The sequence below is a fragment of the Pelophylax lessonae genome (assembly GCF_965119305.1).
Source record: "Pelophylax lessonae genome assembly, chromosome: 8".
Taxonomy (NCBI): domain Eukaryota; kingdom Metazoa; phylum Chordata; class Amphibia; order Anura; family Ranidae; genus Pelophylax; species Pelophylax lessonae.
This window is the reverse complement of record NC_138775.1, coordinates 148,250,285-148,274,854: the sequence shown is the minus strand read 5'-3', so window position 1 is coordinate 148,274,854 and position 24,570 is coordinate 148,250,285. Positions and strand designations below refer to the sequence as shown.

General features: G+C 40.3%; 1 protein-coding gene across 2 annotated transcripts in view; it reads left to right on the top strand.

Moving 5' to 3' along the window:
* The window catches only part of PLA2G4A (phospholipase A2 group IVA), a 201,629-nt gene that overhangs the window by 50,343 nt on the left and 126,716 nt on the right, over positions 1–24,570 (top strand). Inside the window, exons 2-3 of one of the 2 annotated variants that reach the window (XM_082264962.1) lie at positions 14,118–14,217; positions 19,001–19,084. In XM_082264962.1, coding sequence (XP_082121088.1) covers positions 19,052–19,084 — 33 coding nt within the window. In that variant the 5' untranslated portion in view covers positions 14,118–14,217; positions 19,001–19,051. Of the gene's footprint in view, positions 1–14,117; positions 14,222–19,000; positions 19,085–24,570 lie in introns of both variants that reach the window. The other variant, XM_082264963.1, reaches the window with a different exon arrangement.

Below are 24,570 nucleotides of genomic sequence, written 5' to 3'. Positions count from 1 at the left end.
TCAAGGCGCTAAACTGCTTGTGCGAGTACAGAAGTTGTGCGTGGAGTCCATTTACATGGTAGTGACATCCCTATGTCAGGGGGATTTCTTCTCGCTTCTATCGACATCAAGAATGCCTACCTGCACATTCTAATGTGTTCCGGTCACTAACACTTCCTCCATTTTGCCATGGTCAAGGAGCATTATCGTTTTGTGGCGTGGACCTTTGGTCTCGCCTCTGCTCCTCGGATCTTCACAAAAGTGTTAACCTCTGTGTTGGCCATTTTTTTGAGTCATAAAACACTAAATGTGTCGCTAAACCCTGAAAAATTCTAAATAAATGGGAAAGCAGTCCAAAATGATGTGTCTCCGCTTAAGAGGCAAATCCAGAGTAGAAGAACCACCACCAGAGAAGCACTCAAACACCACCACTCCTTACCAGATGTTGTTGATCCCCACAACAGAGATCAAATGCACATAAGTAAAGGGTCAGAGACTTTCCACTCAGATGTCCAGTTCGCAGGCTCAGAGGTGGTGTGTGTTTAGCAAGAGAGAAAAAAGAACATCACATAGCGCAGACTGCTTCAAGATACTTTATTCCCACTAAAATAAGCCACTTACAGAGTCCAGAAGATATACGTATATAGGGCAGCCATCTTTACACACAACGTCAAAGCTCACTAAACCACCCAGCCTTGGTTTTCAGTGGGCATTGACCTGTGACCTGCTCTGTGTCCTGCGCCACTGCCTGCCTGGATGATGTCACTGCCAGGACTATCAAGATACTGTCAAGATGGAGCAATGCCTACATATGCTGTAACAAGCTTTCCAGCACACCGCAGCGGGACATAACCCATACCTGCGGGATCCTGGGACTTTGATAAAAGTGAGTGCGGGAGCAATTGGAGGGGTGCACCTGTGTGTTTTTGCCCATCACCCACATCACCCCCAAAAAGCACTGCAAGCACCTTATTCTCACCTGAATAACTACTGGCGATCAAATATTTCATATTTTATATTGTTTTTTTTCACGGACTCACCCAGCAATTTAATAGACTGTTGATTTATTTTTGGTTTACCCACTGCACGAGCACTATTTAAGACTGTGTTTATTTATAAATGTGAATGCACTTTATTTATATTTTAAGCTTATGTTATATTAACTGTGATTTTACATTCATATTTATATTTGCATTTTTTGAGACCAGCAGACACCAGATTTATGCACTTTGCACCAAACCACTTTAGAGACACCCTCATTAATTTATATATAAATTTTGATATTACTTTTACACTGGTATTTTATCAATTTGCACCCCTGCATCTTAAACCAACCATATTTATTGAGACCATTTGTAATTAGGCAGCGCCACTTTACCTCACCTTACCCATATAGGTAATTTTTCTCCTTCACTGATGTGCACTGATAAGGTCTGCACTGATGGACACTGATAGGCTGAACTGATAGGCACTGATAGGCTGAACTGATGGGCACTGAAAGGCGGCACTAATAGGTGCCACTGGTGGGCACTGATCAGGAGGCACTGATGAGGCTTCACTGATAGGTGGCACTGATGGAAATTGATAGACGTCACTGAAGGGCACTGATTAACAGCACTAGAAGTTGGCACTGAGAGGTGGCACTGATTAGCAGCACTGATGGGCACTGATAGATGGCACTGGTTGGCACTGATAGTTGGCACTGGTGGGTACTAGTTAGGAGCACTGGCTAGCAGCATTGGCAGTCACTGTGTGGGACCAATGTTCCTTTTACAGAAGCCAGTAATCGGCTTATTTTTTCCTCCTCATGCTGTTAACCCCTTCCTGTTCTAACATGATGTCACACCAGTTCACAAAGCAAATTCCATAAAGAAATGAATAGGCGCTTCTGGAAGAATGGTCAAACATTCCCATAGACACACTCCTAAACCTTGTGAACAGCCTTCCCAGAAGAGGCTGTTATAGCTGCAAAGGGTGGGCCAATTCCATATTAAACCCTACGGACAAAGACTGGGATGCCATTAAAGTTCGTGTGCGTGTAAAGGCAGGCGTCAGAATACTTTTGGTAATATAGTGTATATATGAAAATTGATCAGTCCTGATGTACTGAAGGCCTGTCATTTCTTGAGGCCCTTAAAATGCCAGGATGGTATAAATATCCTCCAAATTAATTTTAGACAGTCTGAGGTATATAGTAAGTGGCATGGCAAGTTTTTTGAGGTAGTAATTTTTTGTCACAATTTTTTTGAAAATTAAGAAATTAAAATGTTTGTTTTTTTTACAATTTTTTTTTTCATACTGTCACCAGTGCACCAACATGTGATAGCTGTGGGCCAATCACAGCGTTACTATAGAAATCATAACTGTTATGAATAAAGCTAATTCACAGCTTTAAAGAACTTGTGATCATGTGATCTTATGCAGTACCGGGATCCGCAATCCCAGTAGGAGCACACCCCTAACTTGGAACAGGCTGGATGATGTCCATGTATGGGATCCGGCCTGCCTGTGCCGCCCACCTGCAGTAAAAGTACTGCTAGCGGTCTTAAAGCGGTAAATCTTACAACAGAGCCACCTTAAGAAATGTTTAGGTAATGGCATTCTACAAACAGATACTTATAGATAATTGCAATCTTTTCTTGTTTAATCAGTTTTAATGAGTTTAACCTCTTAACCTCCGAAAGATTTACCTCCCTATCTGACCAGGCCATTTTTTGTGATACGGCACTGCGTTACTTTAACTGACAATTGCACGGTCATGCAACGCTGTACCCAGGTAAAGTTTGTGTCCTTTTTTCTCACAAATGGAGCTTTCTTTTGGTGGTATTTGATCACCTTTGCGTTTTTTTGTGGCTGTAGTGATAGATATCAGTCATTAGACACTTTTACTAGTTAATATATGTGTACCTCCTCCTTTTCAGGTTCAATTGCTGTATGACCTAATGGTTAAACTGGCTCCTCATGCCAATATGCCCATGATATTGCTTGGTGATTTTAATGCCATAGTAAACCATATTCTGTATTCTTCCAACCCCAGCAGACCAGGTCCTGTGGAGTTACTCTAATGGGCCTCAACTGCAGCGCTGGTTGAGCTCTGGAGATGGAAGCATTCCTTATCCAGGAGTTATTCCCACCTCTCCACAACTCCTCGCTCCTCAGCTAGAATAGATCTAGCATTTGGTAATGCCTCCTTTTTGCCATTTCTTCAGGAGATTGATTATTTGGCAGGGAGCATTTATGATCATAACCCATTATCTGTCACACTGGTTGTTTCCACTGGGACTAGTAGAGGGGGATGGAGACTGTCTTTGGGCTGGTTACAAGTTGATCAGGTTGCTACTCCCTTACAAAAGTCTATCTTATCATATTGGCTCCACTAACGTTGACTGAGCCAGCGGTGGTATGGGATGCGTTTAAGGCGGTAACTAGGGGGAATGTATCTCCGCAATCAAAACCGCCCAAAAAGACCATAATTCTGAAATTGTTGCTTTAAAGACAGAGTGTGGGTGTGGGGAGGAACACGCCGCTTATCCATCCGATACTACTTACACTTCCTTGTTCGAGGGGCGGCCTCTTCTTCCCTTGTACTTCAAGGACTTGGTACATACTGAAACTAGATGTAAAGCTGAATCGCTTTTTGCACAGGGTGATTAAAATGGTAAGTTATTGCCTATGTTGGTGGCTGACCAGAGGACCCCAGTGAGTATACCTGCTATCCGACTGACAAGTGGTGACATAGTGATGGACCCCTCAGGCATCCTGACAGAATTTGTGAACTATTATTTCTCCTTGTATGCCCCCATCCCATCCTTTAACCCTACTGCTGCTAGGTGAGCTGTTGGGGAGTCTACAGTTGCCGGTGCTCTCAGAATCAGACAGGGATTCGCTCAAGGCTAGGATCACCCCACTAGAGGTGGAGGCAGCTATTTCAGCATTCCCCCCCACACAAAGCCCCTGGGCCAGACGGCCTCCTGGCCGAATTCTATAAATCCTGCGCGGAACAGTTGGCTCCTAGAATTAGTAATCTCCTAACACAATGTTTGGAACAAAAAAACCCTCCCCACCTCCATGTTAGACGCCTATATGGTACTACTTTTAAAACCTGGCAAAGACCCCATTGCCTGTTTGTCCTATCATCCCATTACCCTACTAAAAATGGGTCTGAAAATCCTGACCAGGGTGTTGGCGACACTACTTCCTTGGTTAACATCGATCAAACTGGATTAATGCCTGGGAAATCACCAGACATAAACTTGAGATTTTTCACTCACCTCCAAATATCCTCCGATGGGTTTTGTTATCCATAGATATCGAAAAAGCTTTTGATTCTGTGGACTGGCAGTATATGCATAAGGTATTGGAGCTTATGGGCTTTGGGCCAAAGTTCCCTAGATGGATAGAAATGCTATACCGAAGTCCTCGTGTGGGAATCCGACTTGGTTTGTCTGTCTCTCACTTTTTTAATATAGGTAGGGGTACGAGACAGGGGTGCCCACTCTCTCCATTCCTTTTCGTCTTGACAATGGAACCCATCGCTATTGCACTTAGAGCGTCCCAGGCATTTGTAGCTATTCGTGTAGGTTCCATAAAAGAATGCCTGGCTTTATACGCTGATGACCTAATTTTATTCCTCAAAGACCTGGATCCATCCTTACAAGCAGCACTAACCATTCTAAATGAGTTTGCTAAGTATTTTGGACTTAAAGTAAACTGGGGGAAATCATCCATACTGCCCTTAGATGACAATGCAAAATCAACGGTAGACCTCCCACTACAGTGGGTCACCTCCCCCACTTATATGGGTGTCCAGATTACCACTAGGTTTAAAGATTGAAAAGGAGAGGGGATGAATCTGCACTAAAAGATTTGTTTACACCAACCGATGACTGCCGCTGTTCATCACAACGTGAAAAAATCTGTAAAATTAGGAACCACAGCACAAACACAAAAACAATAACCAAACCTCATAAACGGAGTCAAAAATACACCAAAAATGCCTAAAAACCTAAAGTGCTGAAGTGCATGAAAAAATATAATAGATCCACCTTACATAGATCCATGCAGTACAAAAACATACACATCCAATGAGCAAATAATATAACGTTTAAGAGCAAGCAAGTAGCCAGTGAAAGTCAATTGAAAAAAGAGAAAATTGTAGGATATCTCATGCAGTGCTCAGTGTTCCACTCCCCAGCAGCAAACACACTTACCAGATATCATGGACCCCTTAGCCATATATCAGGTGGGTCTGGCAGACTTTACTGGTAAGTGAGACCAGGTGCATTACCTATACTTTCTTGCCAAAGCTTTGGCTCATAGAACGAAAGAGAGAGGATCCAAAGATAGTGTAATACATTCCTTTATTTAGATATGAGTAATAGAAATACACTTACAATAATGTAGACATCATTAGCCTTGATATGGATATGTACGAGGGCAGATGTATTGTATTGGTTGGTTGCAACAGCCAATTCCGGGATCTGAACTCCGCATGCGTTCCAAAGTGCGCACCACAGCTGTTGGATGTGACGAACTGAGAGACCGGAAACCAAGTCAATGCCTTTCGTCCCTCCCACAGGGCATTCTCAAAGGGCATTCTCAAAGACAACAATAACCATAATCTCAAATAACAACAACAAAACAAATAATTTCTGTCCAATTAGATGACATGATTCAAAGTTTCCTTGAGGAAGTGAAGATCATAACCCTTCTCCAAAAACCTCTGGGTTAAAGTCTCAGCTTGCACTAAAGTCATCCAATTGGACAGAAATGATTTGTTGAAAGAGAAGTCACGGTCCGTTTAAAGATAATGGTTTCTCTGTATCACCTTTCATAACCTCTTATTCAGTACAACACAGAAATGATAAGCAGCTTATTCAGAAACATTGGTACATATTAGGAAATGACCGGGTACTTGGTAAAGTTCTACCGGATAAATCTCAGGTGGTGTTTAGAGGGGCTTCCTCCCCTAGGAATAGACTAGTGCCAAATGTTTTAGACCCTCCTAAAAATAAGCCCAGCTTCTTTCATAACCTTACTGGTTGTCATCAGTGTAAAAGATGTCAGGTGTGCTCACTCAACATTTGTAAAGTAAGGAAGAGCATGGAGTTTACCTCCACTATTACAGGCCTGAAACATCAAATTAAACCTTTCATCACATGTTCAAGTACGGATGTTGTCTATCTGTTGCAGTGCCCTTGTGGCCTGCAATATGTAGGCCAGACTAAATGCCACTTGCAGGTGCGTCTAATTGAACATATTGCTAATATCAAAGGGTTTTAGACAACCTTCTGTATTTAAACATTATCTATTGGTACATAATAAAGACCCAAGGAATACAATTTTTGTTGGAATTGATAAATTCCAACCTCATTGGAGAGGAGGTTCTTTCATTAGGGATATTTCCAGGCTAGAAATGGCCTGGATTTAAAAAATTAAATCTTATGCCCCCTATGGATTGAATATTGACGTGGACGTCAATGCGTTTATTGACAATTCATAGTGACTCAATCAGTTTAATAAATAAATAAAGGGGATTTTATGATTTCCAGATGAGTTAGATTAGATTTGGTATATAAGTATTTATTTATTAGATTAAGAAAGTTATTCCATTGTGAACCTGGTTTGATTTTCTCAGTGGGCTTTATGCCTTTAAGAGTTTGGGAGACATTTAATTAAATTATGTAAAAATACCTTTTACAGTTTTCTTTGTATGGCACCCTCCCTGTCAAAAAGGAGGATGTTTTAAAATAATATAGTTGTCATCATTGATGTTTTATTATAGTGGGTCCCTTTTAGTACCTTCCGGTACTTGTTGGTGAGCATATAATATCTCATAATTATTCATTTCGGGAAGGGGAGAGAAGGTTTTACATAGTTATCTCCTTTTGTATCTCTCTGCTTTAAATGATGGAGATTTTAGTTTTATTTGTTCTCTTGTCTTTAACTTAATTCAATTCGATGAGGTAATGGCAAACTTTCCCTCATTCAATATGGTATTTTATGTATAAATGACCTGAAGATCAAACCGAGGCTTGGTTTAGATACATGGTTAAATAGCAGTGAGTCAGCACGCCACCCGTACCCCAGGACAACGTCTGTGAGGAAACATGTCGGGTCGCGACGTGCTGACATCACCGCGTGCTATCCTGGAAGGACAGGCGATGTGGAGAGAGCCAGCCGGCTTTATTTTATTGCGGTTTACCATTCGGCATTCACTGGCTTCTAACTTTGGATGCTTGTAAGTGCAGTTCTTTTAATACGATTTTACACTATGGCGGATTATTATTGTTTTTTTTCATGGCGAGATACATCCATAGCCATTCGAGTTGGAAGTACAGTCTTGTTAAGGACTAGGAACTCAAGTTTGTCTTCTAATCCAGAGGTTCTGCTGATGTCTATTATAAAGCGCTGAAGACCTTTATGGTCAGAATTTCTGGTAAGGAGCCATCTATTTCTGGTGACGGATTCACAAGTGGTGGTGTTGCTCTTTTTTCACTGAAGAACTACACAAGAGCAGATTAGTTTTTATTACATCAATATTTCTTTCACTATTATTTTTACACACATTTATGGACTATTAATGTTTATGGACATTTATATATCACTATTATCTATAAATTAGTGCAACCTCTTCTTTGCTGTTTGTGTTTATTGTGTCTGTCTTACACAATTGGTTGCAGCTTTTAGATTTCACATGTTTTTGTTTTTTTAATTTCAATTATTTTAATTTTATTCATTTATGTGATATTTGTTTATGTAGATTTTTTTCCCCTTTTCTTATCTTGTAACCATACTTGGCACAGGATAATAAATCATATAGACCAGAGTTATATAATTGCAGTCTTTTTATTCTTTGCGTTCCTTATTTTTCTTTAACTCCCCATTCTTTTCATGGTGGCCAGTTTGATTAAAGGCAGATAAATCGAACTCCCTTTTACTTATTGATACACTGCCTGGAACTCTGGGTCTGTCTTGTGAAACATGTGACAGGAACTTCCCAGGATGTAGCTATGGCTGGGCTTACATCACCAGTGCCGTGCCTTACTCAACCAAGAAGTCGAAAAAACAGTAATTGTAATTAAATGCAACAAAATGTTTAATGAATGTAAGATATGAAATATCATATCGACATGCAGAGCTGCACGATGATGTGATTTTAATGAAAGAGTGGGGGGGGGAGTACACTTTAAGAGGATTAATATTATCATTATTATTATACAGAATTTATATAGTGCCAACAGTTTGCGCAGTGCTGTACAACATGAGGGCAGACAATGCAGTTACAATACAATTTAATACAGGAGCATAGAACATATAAGCTAATGGCTGTGAAAGTATTTAAAGAAGAATTTTACCCTGCTCTCCAAAAAAGTGTGGGGGAGAAGTTGTGCAGGGGGTGCAGACTCAGCAATATGCCATCCTCGAATAAGGAACGGGGAGCAAGTACCTGATAAAGGTACTTACTTTCCCCCCCAAAAAACTTTTACATTTATGACAGAAAGGGGGGAAAGTTAGAATAATGGCCTTTGTGAGTGAATGTCTGCTTTAATATCTACAAAATGATGCTTATTAGCTAACGTACCCAGTATATATTGCGGACTCAACAATTACACAAGCTAATCTGTATGCACTTCAAGGTTTAGTATCAGCCATTAAGAAATCTGCAGGTAAAGCATTTGTGAACATTTACTTAAACCTAGTCCTACAAAACATGACCTTATACTGTATATGGTCTATATGATGATTAAAATTTTTGATTGACTGACTCCCCAGTTTACCGATGTACTGTTAGCTTATGTAAAAATTATTTAGAAACCAGATAGAAGGATCATTCCATCTGAAAAGGATTGTTCAGCTATAGATGAAGCCTATAGGGTGGTCATGTACTGTTTTCTTATATCTTTTGGGGACTCAGGCAGTGAAAGTATTCTAGCTCTGTTTCTTACAACTTGTCAAACATGTCATACTTACCTACTTGCTATGAGGACACCCCAGCCAAGCTGCAGCTCCCTGTGTCTATTCAGACATTGAGCCTTAGCCAGGCCCCATTCCTCGCTCTCCTGATTGGCCCACTGAATTTGATTGAAAGCAGCGGGAGCCAATGGCGCCATGCTGTCGTCTTCACCAATCAGGAGGGAGAATCTCAGGTAAGTATTAGGGGGAACTGAGGGAGGCTGCAGCACACAGAAGGCTTTTTATCTTAATGCATAGAATGCTTCAAGATAAAAAAAGCTTCTGACTTTACAACCACTTTAAGACTTTGGTGTTCAGCTTTTCCTGTTGGGATATGAAATTCTAGAATCAGAAATATCAATATTAGATGGACTTATCCTTAAAAACAATATAGATAGGTTTGCCCTTCATATATACAATAGCTGTCAAAGGTGTGGAAATCACTAAGTAATTTGAGAAAGAGTATTGACATCTTTATCCACTAGGAAGCATGGTCATCTAAGTGAAAGCATGTGCAGACACCCCCAGAAGTAGTTAGATGGACCTGGGTGCCGCATCAAGCTTGATTTGTATTGTATTTATGTGCAGATAGTTTTCAATAGAATACTTATGGGTTTATCTGTGTAATGAGTGTCTTTTCAAATACCTTTTATGTTCAATGAGTTTCCACTGCTTTAAACCAGTCCTGATGTCATAGTGCTTCTAGTTACACACTGAGACAACAAGTAATTTCTTACGTTGTTTTTGGATGTTGACACAGACATGCTTGAGTAATACCGTCACCACTGTTCCTCTGTGTAATAGGGGATTTGGAAACACAGCGTAACATTTACATCATGCGTCTGCCTTTTGTTGGTCTTATTCACCAAGATTGTGTTATTTTCATCTTTTTCCACTACTACCTTCTCTGTTGTTCTTGGTCACATCTCTTTAGTGAATCTGAAATGTATGGCCCCATCTCCACCCCCCCCCCCCTTGCCTCCCCTTCCACATTATTTTTTAAGCTTAGAGATTTAGCAGTGATGGATCCTTCAGATTCATCCTAGTTAGGTCTCAAGGAGTGTCTCAGGAGTTGAGTCTTCATTCAATTTTTGGGACAATACGTCTCTGTGCTTAGGCACACCCGAGGATGGTGGTTCAGAGGGCTTCACTGCGGCTCATGAACTTTAATAGTTTTTTCGAAAACCCCCTTATAGGCCTCAATGTGGGTTTGAGAAGTTACAATTAGTGTAAGCGTTTTGGTTTTTGTTGGATTCCTTCTCTCTGGATATTGAAACAAAAGCGCTTCCACACCATCTGGGCGACAGTCTTGGTACTCTGGTTGTAGATCTCTACTGCTACCACAAACTTAGTAAGGCAGTCCACCATATCTAGAACATGATGGTGTTTGTCCTCTGATAGGTCAAGTATAAGCAAGTTAATGGTCAGTATTTGAAGTGGGGCAGACATATACCAACTCAAAGTTGGAATCTCAGCCTTAGCCCCTTTCAACAACTGGAATAAACCCACACAAATGCCTTGTGTCCTGAACCAAGTAAAAAGAGAGCGTTAGGTCCCTTAATGGTACAACCTGCCAGGTCACTGACAATTCATGGGGCAATATTATCCCTCAGGACAAGATGGGACCACTCACTCAGAAATTTCTTGGTTTTTGTTAGTAGCATCGATTTTTCTCCAGAACTTCTCCAGAAGCAACCTCCATAACTGGATCACCTCTATTAGAGTAGCAACCACTGGATCCTGTCTCTGCACAGTTATACTCCAGTACATGAGACTTACCTGATGCTTGCTCTTAGGCCTCCCTCTAGTCAAGGCGGAGATCTCTATAGCTTCTAAATCCACATCTCGGTGAGGCATTGCTAGTGGTTGATGTGATAGGGTGTCACAAGGAGAATTTAAACTTCATTGGACAGGCTGCCTATTTTGCTGCAGAGTGCCAAGTGTATCTGTTTAGAGATGCATCAATGTATTGTTTTCAACAGATACCTTAAACCTATCTCCTGTCAGATACTCAAAAGTGATTTTCCACACAGTGTCCAACAGCTATAACTTGAAGATGCCAGGTTTCTCTCGGTCATATGTAGGCTTTAACTGGTGTAGGGAGATGAGCCTCTTCTGGCTGTATTGTACTTGTGAGCGTTCGGTTCCCTAACAGGACTGGGGTCGCCCACCACCACAAGCACCAGTCCAAACACTCCGGCTCCAATGAATCAGTCTAGGGGATGTCTTATGTAATGTATTGCTTGAAAACTTTAACAGGAGAGGGGGGTTAGGGAATGGGATACTCCAAAATGCTCAGCATTTAGTAATCAGGAGCAATCTTCTTCTTTAAAAATTAGTATTAAAAAGTCTAAGGTCTCACAGCTGAAGACCATGGGACAGTTCCCATGGTTACCTTGCGCTGATGCATAACTGCTATACCTAGTGCAGTTTCCAGAACACTACACAATCATCGGAATTAGTTTTAAGGTCAATTCTCACAAGTGCTAAAAGTTGCAGTCTGAGTGATCACTGAGGGAGGGATAACTATGGCTAGACCATTTAGCCCTCTTGTTTTGTAGATGGTTAATTAGTAATCTTTGATGGTAATATCTTGCTTGTACTCTGTCACATGGTGGTCCATTGTTTTGGGGCTTGTCAGAACCTTTTTAGGTACACTGCATCAGTAGCCCCGATCACTGTTGACATGCTCCTAGAAGTATTCTTATCTTCCTTAGGCATGTCCTTCCCTGCCTCCATCTATGCATGGCATAGGCATAGTTGACTTAAATGTTGGTCTGCAGAACATTAGGAAAACGGATGTGGAACACAAAATGTGCATGTTCTTCGCTAGAAAGTGCCTTTTTTGTATATCCCTCTACCTCTGAGACTGGGAATAGTACCTTTCCTTTCTCTCAGGCGTTCAAATACAGGCCAAGCCTGGGACTCAATTCGCCTGCATGTTTTGAACTTCTACACATATCAATGAGTCTTCCTCACAGTGAGGGGATGCCCCCATATTTTCAGAGCCACTGTGGACATCACATCTACTGTACTTGCATGTTCCCATCCTTCCACTGCATCAATGCTAACTGCGTTTTGCTGTCGGCACACTTGCTGTGCTTCACTTTCAGAGCATCCTCATTGTGGGATATCTGGAGAGTCTTCTTCTGAGAGGACAGTTGGTTCAGGCTTTCTCAGTCAGTCAGTATGCAGACCCTGATGTTCAGGTGGATCCTAAATCTCCCAAAAGTCAGTGCTGGAACTGTCTTATCGTTTGGAGTATCTGGACCTGATTCCAGCTAGAACCCTATCCAAGGTTTTCTTTCTCCTGGATAATTCTAGGCTTTTAGGGCAAACAATATGTCAATAAAAACATATATCTGTGAAAAATACAAATAACTTGTAAGTGCATAACAAAAACTGAAACCAATGAATGAATAAACGGCATATCTTAAATATAATTAATCCATCATCAGTTCATAACGTGACTCAAAAAGAAGAGTACAGTGGAAGTAGGTACAGTAGAAGTAGGTATTTTCAATCAAAGTAATCCGGTTTTGAATGATGAAGCTTTGGATAAGGGCTTTAAACATGCCTTACCAAAGAGCTTGGATACATTTTATTGCGTACAGGACACCAGGAATAAGTCATGGATAGCAGGTATATTTCCCCATTATTTGAGTTGTAGTCCCCAGGGGTTCTTTCCCATGCAGGGTGAGGTGCTCTGGCTAGCCTTGCTAGAGAGGACTGCGTTCAGTACTCTCTGGATTGATACGTCCTTATTAGGGGCCCTGAGGTTCAGAGGTTTAAAGAGTTTTCGGGGTGGAGAACCTTAAAACTCTGATTGCAAGGACTCTGGTCATGAAGGGGCTATCCACAGGCAAGGGCATCTTGAAAAGCAGCAGAATGGAATCATTATCTGTGTCAATGTGGCAGAGTGAAGTGGTTCACAAGCTGTGAGCAAGTGTGAACTCTGGCAAACTGAAGTGCTTGTTGCTGGTTATTTCAAGCCCTACATATTCAGTAACAATTGATGCTTATAGGTTTACCAGGAGAGTAGCCATAAAAAAAACTATTTACAAAACCCTGTAGTAGGACTAGTGGACAAACAAATGGGATTGTATATATATATATATATATATATATATATATATATATATAATCTTTAGCTAACGCTTCCTTATTTAACCCTGAAAATATTAACAATCCCCACATTAGTTTATTTAGAGCTATGGATATCAATGATATGGAGAGGTTGAGATCAAAAAGGTGTATGAAGATAAAAAGTAATGGCAGGTATAAAAAGTGTAAAGGGAGGATAAAAACTTGGTTATTCATCCTGCCGACAAGGGGTTGGTATTGTCTCTCAATAAAACAGATTATTTGAATGGGATGGACAATATTCTATCCGACAAAGAAGCATACAGTACATTGGGGTTTATTTACTAAAGCTGGAGAGTGCAAAATCAGGCTCACTTCTGCATAAAAACCAATCTTCTAACCTCAGCTTCTTCTATAAAGCTTGTTTCCAAGTGACCCTGATTTTGCAGTCTCCAGCTTTAGTAAATGAACCCATTGTGTGTGTTCCTAAGAATCCTGGTTTGGATTATAAGGAGTTAGTGAAATTGGTGTCCAGTGTTTACAAAAAAGATCCTTAAAAAGAAGGAACATCAATAATGATCCCCTCAATAGTAAGGGTGCTAATCATGTACTATCTTCCAAAAAAGAGCATGGAAAACACCCCTGGAAGACCCATGATTAGTGGGATTAGGTCTTTAACTTTCAGATGAGTACATAGATTATTTCTTACAGGCATTAGTTGTCAGTACACCTGCAAATTCGAGAGATACGAAACAAGTACTAAACTACATTAAGAATGTTCATATGGGAGTATGGGAGATGGTGCCCTATCAGTGACGGCAGACATGAAATCCTTAAACCCAACATAGCAAATCATGATGGAAGTGAGGCTGTTGACTACTATATGCATAGGTTTGAGACCATTCCTACTAGACAAAGTTTTTTTGGAATATGGCATGCATTATAATTTTTTTTAGTTTAATGGCACACACTTTTTTTGCAAGTTAAAATTGTATTATTTGCAGTAAAGCATATGGCGCAGGATCCAAACGGATGCATCTGGTGATAGTATCATTATGAAAATATTACATCTAATTCATGTTTTTTAAATATTTATATAGGAGATGAAGATGTTGGCTGGGTAATGAAAAAGAAAACAGTTGGCATCCTAAAGAAAGAAGCAACTCTTGAAGAGGAAGACCTGGAATTACTTTGAAGGGCGTGAGTAGACCTTGAGAATGATGTGTTGGCACTGGCTTTGTGACAGGCCTTTAGGGCAGCACCTATAAGTGGGTGTACAAGTATTGATGAAGGATTAAAATGCTTTAGTTAGGTTAATCTGCAGGCTGAATAGGAATATTGAAAATATAGGCCAGCCATACCACCTACATGTTTGATATGCTGCCAGCTTTTTGAAATTATCCTAAATGTTTTGCCTGTCCATAAACTGTATTTCAAGAATATTGTCTATGGGATTTAAAGAAAATCTTTAGGTACTCATAAAAGTTTAACTATAATGCATAAGTTGCATAGATTAACCACTTGCCAACTATGCACTATAGCTTTACTCCTACAGTGAAGGCTGGCTGCACAGAATCACGTATGTATATATGTGATTCTGCTCTTCTGGGTGCGCGCACTGGCTGTGCTGTGATTAGTCACAGTACAAACTGATCAGCAGGGGCTGGCCAATGGATGATCGCCAGCACCTACTGATCGGCCAGGAGGAAGACAGTACAGAGCTCTGTCTATGTAAACAATAAAGAGCTCTGTCCTGTCAGCGAGAATGTGCCAGTTTTTGTTTCCTTGCAAAGCAGGGAATAAAAAGCACCTCACAGTAAACACCTAAACACTGGTTAGGCACACATTTAACACCTTGATCGCTCTAGATGTTTAACCCCTTTCCAGCCAGTGTCATTAGTACAGTGACAGTGTATATTTTAATCACTGATCACTGTAGAAGTGTCACTGCTTCCCACAAAATCTCAGTTAGTATCAGATTGTCCGCCATATTATCGTAGTCCAACTATAGGTTGCTGATCGTCGCCATTACTAGTATGAAAAAATTAATAAAAATTTGTGTATATATATATTATCTCACAAAAGTGAGTACACCCTTCACATTTTTGTAAATATTTTATATCTTTTTATGTGACAACACTGAAGAAATGACACTTTGCTGTTGAGTGTACAGCTTGTATAACAGTGTAAATTTGCTGTCCCCTCAAAATAACTCAACACACAGCAATTAATGTCTAAACCACTAGCAACAAAAGTGAGTACACCCCTAAGTTAAAATGTCCAAATTGGGCCCAAGGTGTCAATATTTTGTGTGGCCACCATTATATTCCAGCACTGCCTTAACCCTATTGGGCATGGAGTTCACCAGAGCATCACAAGTTGCCACTGGAGTCCTCTTCCACTCCTCCATGACGACATCACAGATCTTCTGGAGGTTAGAGACCTTGTGCTCCTCCACCTTCTATTTGAGGATGCCCCACAAATGCTCAATAGGGTTTAGGTCTGGAGACATGCTTGGCCAGTCCATCACCTGTACCTTCAGCTTCTTTAGCAAGGCAGTGGTAATCTTGGAGGTGTGTTTGGGGTCGTTATCATGTTGGAATACTGCCCTGCAGCCCAGTCTCCCCAGTGTCGGCAGCACTCATGCAGCCCTAGACCATGACACTCCCACCACCTTGTTTGACTGTAGGCAAGACACACTTGTCTTTGTACCCTTCACCTGGTTGCTGCCACACACGCTTGACACCATCTGAACCAAGTATGTTTATCTTGGTCTCATCAGACCACAGTACATGGTACCAGTAATCCATGTCCTGAGTCTTCTTGTCTTCAGCAAACTGTTTGCCGGCTTTCTTGAGCATCATCTTTAGAAAAGGCTGCCTTCTGGGACAACAGCCATGCAGACCAATTTGCTGCAGTGTGCCGCGTATGATGCAGTGTATGGTCTGAGCACTGACAGGCTGACCCCTACTCCTTCAACCTCAGCAACAATGCTGACAGCACTCATACATCTATTTCCCAAAGACAACCTCTGACTATGACGCTGAGCGCGTGCATTCAACCTCTTTGGTGGACCTTGACAAGGCCTGTTCTGATTATAACCTGTCCTGTTAAGCCACTGTATGGTCTTGGCAACCGTGCTGCAGTTCAGTTTCAGGGTGTTGGCAATCTTCTTATAGCCTAGGCCATCTTTATGTAGAGCAAGAATTCTTTTTTTTAGATCCTCAGAGAGTTCTTTGCCATGAGGTGCCATGTTGAACTTCCAGTGACCAGTATGAGAGAGTGAGAGCGATAACACCAAATTTACTATACCTGCTCCCCATTCACACCTGAGACCTTGTAACACTAATGAGTCACATGACATTGGGGAGGAAAAATGGTTTATTGGACCCAATTGGCACATTTTCACTTAGGGATGTACTCACTTGTGTTGCCAGCGGTTTAGACATTAATGGCTGTGTGTTGTTGTTTTGAGGGGACAGCAAATTTACACTGTTATACAAGCTGTACACTCACTACTTTATATTGTAGCAAAGTGTCTTTTCTTTTGTAATGTCACTTGAAAAGATATAATAAAATATTTACAAAAATGTGAGGGGTGCACTCACTTTTGTGAGATACTGTACCATAATTTGTAGATGCTATAACTTTTGCGCACATCAATCAATATACGCTTATTGGGATTTTGACCAAAGATATGTCACAGAATACTTATTAGCCTACATTTTTGAAGAAATCTGAATTTTTTAAAACATTTTATTTGATATATTTTATAAATTTCAGTTTTTTTTTTTTCATTCATAGCACAGAAAATAAAAAAACCCAGTGGTTATCAAATATTGCCAAAAGAAAGCTCTATTTGTGGGGGAAAAAAATGACATAAATTTAATTTGTGTTCAGCATTGAATGACCATGCAATTGTCAGTTAAAGTAGCACAGTGCTGTATACTGTAGCAAAAAATGGCCTGGTCATGAAGGGGGCTAAATCTTACGGAGGTCAAGTGGTTAAAAAACGTTGTTTTATGGTCCTTTCAGTGAACGAATCTTAAATTTGTATACAATCTGTTCAATCAGGGACCGACGCCTTCAAATTTTGGATCCTTACTTTTTGGGGGACTCTGTCATGGGTTGCAAGGGAGGGAGGGGGACAGGGACCAGTGCAGGTATGAAGGGCAGAAACCTAGAGGTCAGAGGCAAAGTGAGGCCAATAGGGACCAGTAGTAATGCATGTCCTTCCTACAAAAAACCCTTTATGTAAGTACATAGCTCTACCACTTACCACTGCTTCTAGCCTCCACCGAACAGTGTGAAATCCCCGTTCTTGCTGCTGTACAATCTTATCCGTCACTGTTCTATTGTCCCTCCTAATGCTGCTCCATATTCTTCCCTATCACTACACCACAATCCTTTATAACACCATCATCATGATTGGCAAATACCTTCTGCACTCCGCTCCTGCACATATTGCCCTTTCTCATACCTTCTCCACTCCTCTGCTACACATTTGGCCCACTAACTCATACTCTCTACTGACTTCACCCACACATATTGGCTGTGGTTCTTGCCATCATATTCTGCACACTCCTCTCCTAAAAACAAAAAGCCACTGTCATACTCTCCACACTGCTCTCCTTCACATACTGCCTACTGCCATACCTTCCATGCCCCTCTTCTGCTTTTACAGCCCACATTATTCACTCCGCACTTCTCTCCCGCATATACTGCCTGCTGTCATAAGCTCCATGCTTCCCTCCTTCATATACTGCCAGCTGTCGTAACCTCTGCAGTGCTCTTCTGAACCACCTGCCCACCATCATACTCTCTGCACTCCTCTACTACTACACATCTTAATCACTAAAAGAGTTCTTCAAAATCGCTTGTAATATCTCATACTTTGCCCATTCTGGAAAGGGCATATACATATTTACGGAACAAAAGAAAAATAACATGGAGAAAGGAGTTCGTTATGATATGTAATAATTTGAGGTTCACTTTGTCAAGCTGAAATTTAGGCCTAAAGTGATTGTAAGATAACAAACATGTGATACTTACCTTTTTTGTACAGAGCCTGAACCTCCTCTTCTGCGGTCTCCCGCTGCCACTCCTGGCTCCTCCTCCCTTCTAAGCTCCCAATAGGGAGCCATTTCCTATTGGGCACTTGTGCATGCTCAATCCAGAGCAATATATTTCAGATTACCAGTTCCCAAAATGTAACAGATGCAATACCTTTTTTTTTTTTGACCTTTTTCACCTATTTATACCACCATAACTTCCTAGCCTCACCACACTGCATCCATGGAGGAGCAAGTTTGTAACCTTAAGGCAGAAGTACAAATCTTCTCCTCCTCTTTTCTTCCCATAACATAGGTAGGAGGAAATTGCTGTCCAGACATTACTAGAAAAAAAATGTAACGGAGAAGAGCGCAGTGCAGGCAGAGAGCACAGAAGGTTATTAGCTCACAAGACTTCTGGCAGGGTCAACAAGTATATTTGTGAACTTATGAAGTGATATAGCAATACATTTTAGATGCATATTTAACAGACTAAAAAAAGAGAAAATTATGGAGGTTCACATATACTTCAAAGTAAACATTGACTAGGCTGGAATTTCAAGAATTTACATATTCTAAACACATAGTAAAAAAGGTTCAAAACACTTCACTGACCTCTGTAGCTTAGGTACAGTGAAGAAGAATGACTTGAAAATTTTAGTACTGAGACTAACTTGAACAATTTCATTGCTTTTGCTGGAAACAAAATTTATTTTGTTACAGCATGGTTGCACTATACTATGCTTGATATTATTGCAAAATTACAAGGCCCTGCCTGCACTGATGAGAAATAATGGATAAAAGAGTATGTCCAGTCCACTTGTGTAGCGATGTAAAGCCTGTAAAGTACTGTAATGAACCAATTCTTTACTGATTTTAGTTTAAATATTCATTCATGTCATCTTACTAATGCATATCATTTTCATACTTAGAAGAGAAGTGGTTTTCCTGGAGAACTGGACCTCTAATCACTTCCTCTCACAATGGCATCCATAGATCCATATCAGTATATAATAGTAAGCATATTTTTTTTTCTATTATTTTAGGATGTACTGTATGTTAAAAAAAAAAAAAACATTTTTGCAGACATAAAGCCCATCCAAACTAATGTGAAGATATAACCTGTTAAAAAATGCTAAGAGTTCTTTGATAGAAAATGCAAAAACTAGGAATACAGTAGATTTGAATCTTTGATTTGAGCTCTTTCTGAACATTGTGTATTACAACTTTATATACTGATACTTAACTTTCTTCATTGAGATTTTTTTTTTCAATATACACGTGAAAAATGCAGTATGAAGCCTGTAGGGTTTTTGTGATGAAATGCTGTATATATTTTGAGCCTTCAGTTGACAAATGTAAACATTCTGATATTTAAAATTGAGTTGGCTGACAAAATGCGTGTAGGTGCCTATAGGCTAGAACATGTTTTCTTAGTCATGACCAGGGGCATTGCTAGGTGGGAAAAAGACCAGGGGCTTCAGCCAGAAGGTAAATTTGATAACCCCTCCCACGTTTTAAAGTAAGTCCCACCCAGGCTCCTCCCACATTTAAAAGTAAGTACCACCCAAGCTCCACCAGGAGATCATCAAACGTGCCAATAGACATCCTCGTAAAATTAAAGAATTTATCGGGATAATGACGCAGCTGGACATAGATATTAACAAAATATCCCGTAGACGTGCGTTGAGCCATCGATGGATGAGTCCAGTAGCGGTGAAGTCTGGTCCTCTCACGCAATTTCCTAAGTCTTTGGAGCCTCAGCAACAGCAACATCAGGAGCATTTCCGCACATATGCTCATGTTTGGATCCATCGTTAAAACACCCCAACAAATTCAGCTTTCTACAAACACACTGCTCTCTCTGCCACTGCTCACTTTTCTCTGACTCTTCTCTCACATGGAAATGGCTGAAAAATATGAATTGTGGGTATTTGGGAGGGTCTCCAGATGTATTTTTCAAAAAAACGCCTCTGAACGCAAACGCCGCTAAACGCGTCCAAACGCAGCATGCAAATGCGACACAACGGGTGTTTTTAAACGTCGTTCTGTAGCTGTCAAGTTCCAGCGTTCAAAGGACTTTTTTAAATGGCCCGTTTACATGTAGCCTAAGAGGATCCTGCTACTGGACAGCCAGTGGGGAATGCCTACATAACAGAGGTAGCAAGGTGGGCACCTGAAGAAGGACCCCCCCCTTCCATAAAAAAAGACAGGAGACCTGGGGCTCAGAACATCATGTGACTATGGCTATAGGTAAGTAAAAGGGGTGAGGGTAGCATAGGTTTTTAAAAACTAGCACAGCAGTTAGTTGAGGAAATGGAAGTGGTGACGGGTGGTGGAGTCAGCTGTGCGGAGCTCAGCTTTAAATCTAGCAAAGCAGTGGGATATTTTTCTGTTGTAATCCATCGTCAGTTGTGGTTAAAAATAAGCCCAATGTTTCCTAAAAGAAAAAGTTAGAAATGTTCAATAAAGGTTAATATATTCATAATCAATGTTGTTTTTGCAGTGTTTTCATTTACATTTTGCCTAACTGTGCATGTGGGGTATAGAGCGGGTAAAATAAGTATTGAATGAGTCTCCATTTTTCTAGGTAAATATATTTATAAAGGTGCTATTGACATGAAATTTCCACCACATGCCAGTAACAACCCATGCAATCCATACATACAAAGAAATTAAAATTAATACATTTAGAAAAAAAAGTGTGTAATAAAATGGAATGACACAGAGAAAAGGTATTGAACATGCTAACTGAAATGTATGTAATACTTGTGACAGCTTCAAGACTGTATGGAGAAACTAGTCGCATGCATTGCTAAGGTGTGATTTTTGGACCCATTTTTTTCCACATAAACATTAAAATCTTGAAGGTTCCATGGGCCTCTTCTATGAACTCTGATCTTTAGTTGTTTCCATACATTTTCTATTGGATTCAAGTCAAGTGATTGGCTGGGCCATTCTAGCAGCTTTATTTTCTTTCTTTAAAACCAATTGAGAGTTTCTTTGGCTTTGTGTTTGGGATCATTGTCTTGCTGAAGTGACCGCTCTCATTTCATCTCCCTCATCCTAGTAGATGTCAGCAGATTTTTATCAAGAATGTCTTGGCATATTTTTCCTTTCATCCTTTCTTCAATGACCTAAAGTTTGCCAGTACCGTATGCTGAAAAACAGCCCCACACCATGATGTTCCTACCTCCAAACTTCACTGTTCGTATAGTGTTATTGGGGTGTTGTGCATTGCCATTTTACCTCCAAACATGGTGTGTATTATGGCATCCAAAGAGTACAATTTTTGGTCTCATCTGTCCAGACTATACTTTCAGTAATTCACAGGCTTGTCTAAATGTTGTGCAGTAAACTTTAAATGAGCTTTAACATGCTTTTTCTTCAGCAAATGAGTCTTGCATGGTGAGCGTGCATACAGACCATGGCAGTTGAGTGCATTACTTATTGTTTTCTTTGAAATAATTGTACATGCTAATTCCAGGTCTTTCTGAAGCTCCTTGGACAAGAAGGGGTCCTGGGCTCATAATTAACTCTTCTGACAATTATTTTCACTCCCCTTTCAGAAATCTTGCGAGGAGCACCTAGTCATGGCCGGTTTATGGTGAAATTATGTTCTTTCCACTTCCAGATTATGGCCCCCACAGTTACATAGTTAGTTAGGTTGAAAAAAGACACAGGTCCATCTAGTTCAACCAATAAAAAAAAGAAAGGAAAAAAAAAACAGCCATACAATCCCATATACACAATCCTACACCCACAGTTAAAACAGAGGAAGGTGGAAACCCCAAGCAAAGCATGATCCAATTTGCTACAGCAGGGGAAAAAAATCCTTCCTGATCCACTGAAATGCAATCGGATATTCCCTGGATCAATTTTACCTAAAAAAAATATTAGTACCCAGTTACAGTGGGTACGGAAAGTATTCAGACCCCCTTAAATTTTTCACTCTTTGTTATATTGCAGCCATTTGCTAAAATCATTTCAGCTCATTCTTCTTCCTCATGAATGTACACATAGCACCCCATACTGACAGAAAAACACAGAATTGTTGACATTGTTGCAGATTTATTAAAAAAGAAAAACTGAAATATCACATGGTCCTAAGTATTCAGACCCTTTGCTGTGACACTCATATATTTAACTCAGGTGCTTTCCATTTCTTCTGATCATCCTTGAGATGGTTCTACACCTTCATTTGAGTCCAGCTGTGTTTGATTATACTGATTGGACTTGATTAGGAAAGCCACACACCTGTCTATATAAGACCTTCCAGATCACAATGCATGTCAGAGCAAATGAGAATCATGAGGTCAAAGGAACTGCCTGAAGAGCTCAGAGACAGAATTGTGGCAAGGCACAGATCTGGCCAAGGTTACAAAAAGATTTCTGCTGCACTTAAGGTTCCTAAGAGCACAGTGGCCTCCATATTCCTCAAATGGAAGACGTTTGGGATGACCAGAACCCTTCCTAGAGCTGGCCGTCTGGCCAAACTGAGCTATCGGGGGAGAAGAGCCTTGGTGAGAGAGGTAAAGAAGAACCCAAAGATCACTGTGGCTGAGCTCCAGAGATGCAGTCAGGAGATGGGAGAAAGTTGTAGAAAGTCAACCATCACTGCAGCCCTCCACCAGTCGGGGCTTTATGGCAGCCTCTCCTCAGTGTAAGACACATGAAAGCCCGCATGGAGTTTGCTAAAAAACACCTGAAGGACTGGTGAGAAATAAGATTCTCTGGTCTGATGAGACCAAAATAGAACTTTTTGGCCTTAATTCTAAGCGGTATGTGTGGAGAAAACCAGGCACTGCTCATCACCTGTCCAATACAGTCCCAACAGTGAAGCATGGTGGTGGCAGCATCATGCTGTGGGGGTGTTTTTCAGCTGCAGGGACAGGACGACTGGTTGCAATCGAGGGAAAGATGAGTGCGGCCAAGTACAGGGATATCCTGGACAAAAACCTTCTCCAGAGTGCTCTGGACCTCAGACTGGGCCGAAGGTTTACCTTCCAACAAGACAATGACCCTAAGCACACAGCTAAAATAACGAAGGAGTGGCTTCACAACAACAACTGTTCTTGAATGGCCCAGCCAGAGCCCTGACTTAAACCCAATTGAGCATCTTTGGAGAGACCTAAAAATGGCTGTCCACCAACGTTTACCATCCAACCTGACAGAACTGGAGAGGATCTGCAAGGAGGAATGGCAGAGGATCCCCAAATCCAGGTGTGAAAGACTTGTTGCATCTTTCCCAAAAAGACTCCTGGCTGTATTAGATCAAAAGGGGGCTTCTACTAAATACTGAGCAAAGGGTCTGAATACTTAGGACCATGTGATATTTCAGTTTTTCTTTTTTAATAAATCTGCAACAATGTCAACAATTCTGTGTTTTTCTGTCAGTATGGGGTGCTATGTGTACATTCATGAGGAAGAAGAATGAACTTAAATGATTTTAGCAAATGGCTGCAATATAACAAAGAGTGAAAAATTTAAGGGGGTCTGAATACTTTCCGTACCCACTGTATGTATATATATATATATATATATATATATATATATATATATATATATATTAGTAGAGACCCTATAGAATAAAATGGAGATTTTTGCAATAATTTTTCATCACACTGTATTTGCGCAGGGGTCTTACAAACGCATTTTTTTGGAAAAAATATATATTTTTTAAAAAAAAAAATAAGACAACAGAAAATTTAGCCCAATTTTTTTTCTATAATGTGAAATATAATGTTACACCAAGTAAATGGATACACAACATGTCATGCTTCAAAATTGCGCACATTCGTGGAATGGCGACAAACTTTGGTACTTAAAAATCCCCATAGGCGACATTCTAAATTTTCTACAGGTTACCAGTTTAGAGTTACAGAGGAGGTCTAGAGCTCAAATTATTGCTCTTGCTCTAATGATCGCAGTGATACCTCATGTGTGGTTTTAACACCCTTTACATATGTGGGCACGACTTGCATATACGCTTGTTTCTGCGCGCGAGCTAACGAGGACGGGGCGCTTTCTTTTTTTTTTTTTTTCTTTTTTTTTTCCTATTTATTTTATCTTTTACTTTTTACTTTTATACTTTTTTATGTTTTGATCACTTTAATTCCTATTACAAGGAATGTAAACATCCTTTGTAATAGAAATAAGCATGACAGGACCTCTTTAATGTGAGATCTGGGGTCAAAAAGACCTCAGATCTCACATCTACACTAAAAAAAAAAAAAAAGGATGAAAAAATGGGCTCTTTATTTGTCCTCAACATCAAATATGTCTGGCAGCAATCCAATACAGCTCACCATCCATGATCATCTGTTCCTATCCTAAGAGAAACAGAATTTACTGTGTCACTCGAAGAGAAAAAAATGGTGTGACAATTTAAGTGTTGAACATGAAAGTAGATTTTTCCCTTCCTGTCTAGATTCATATGTGTGCTTCTAATTATCCTACAGTATACAATTTCCCTTTTAAATTATTTAGTAGTGTGGATCAA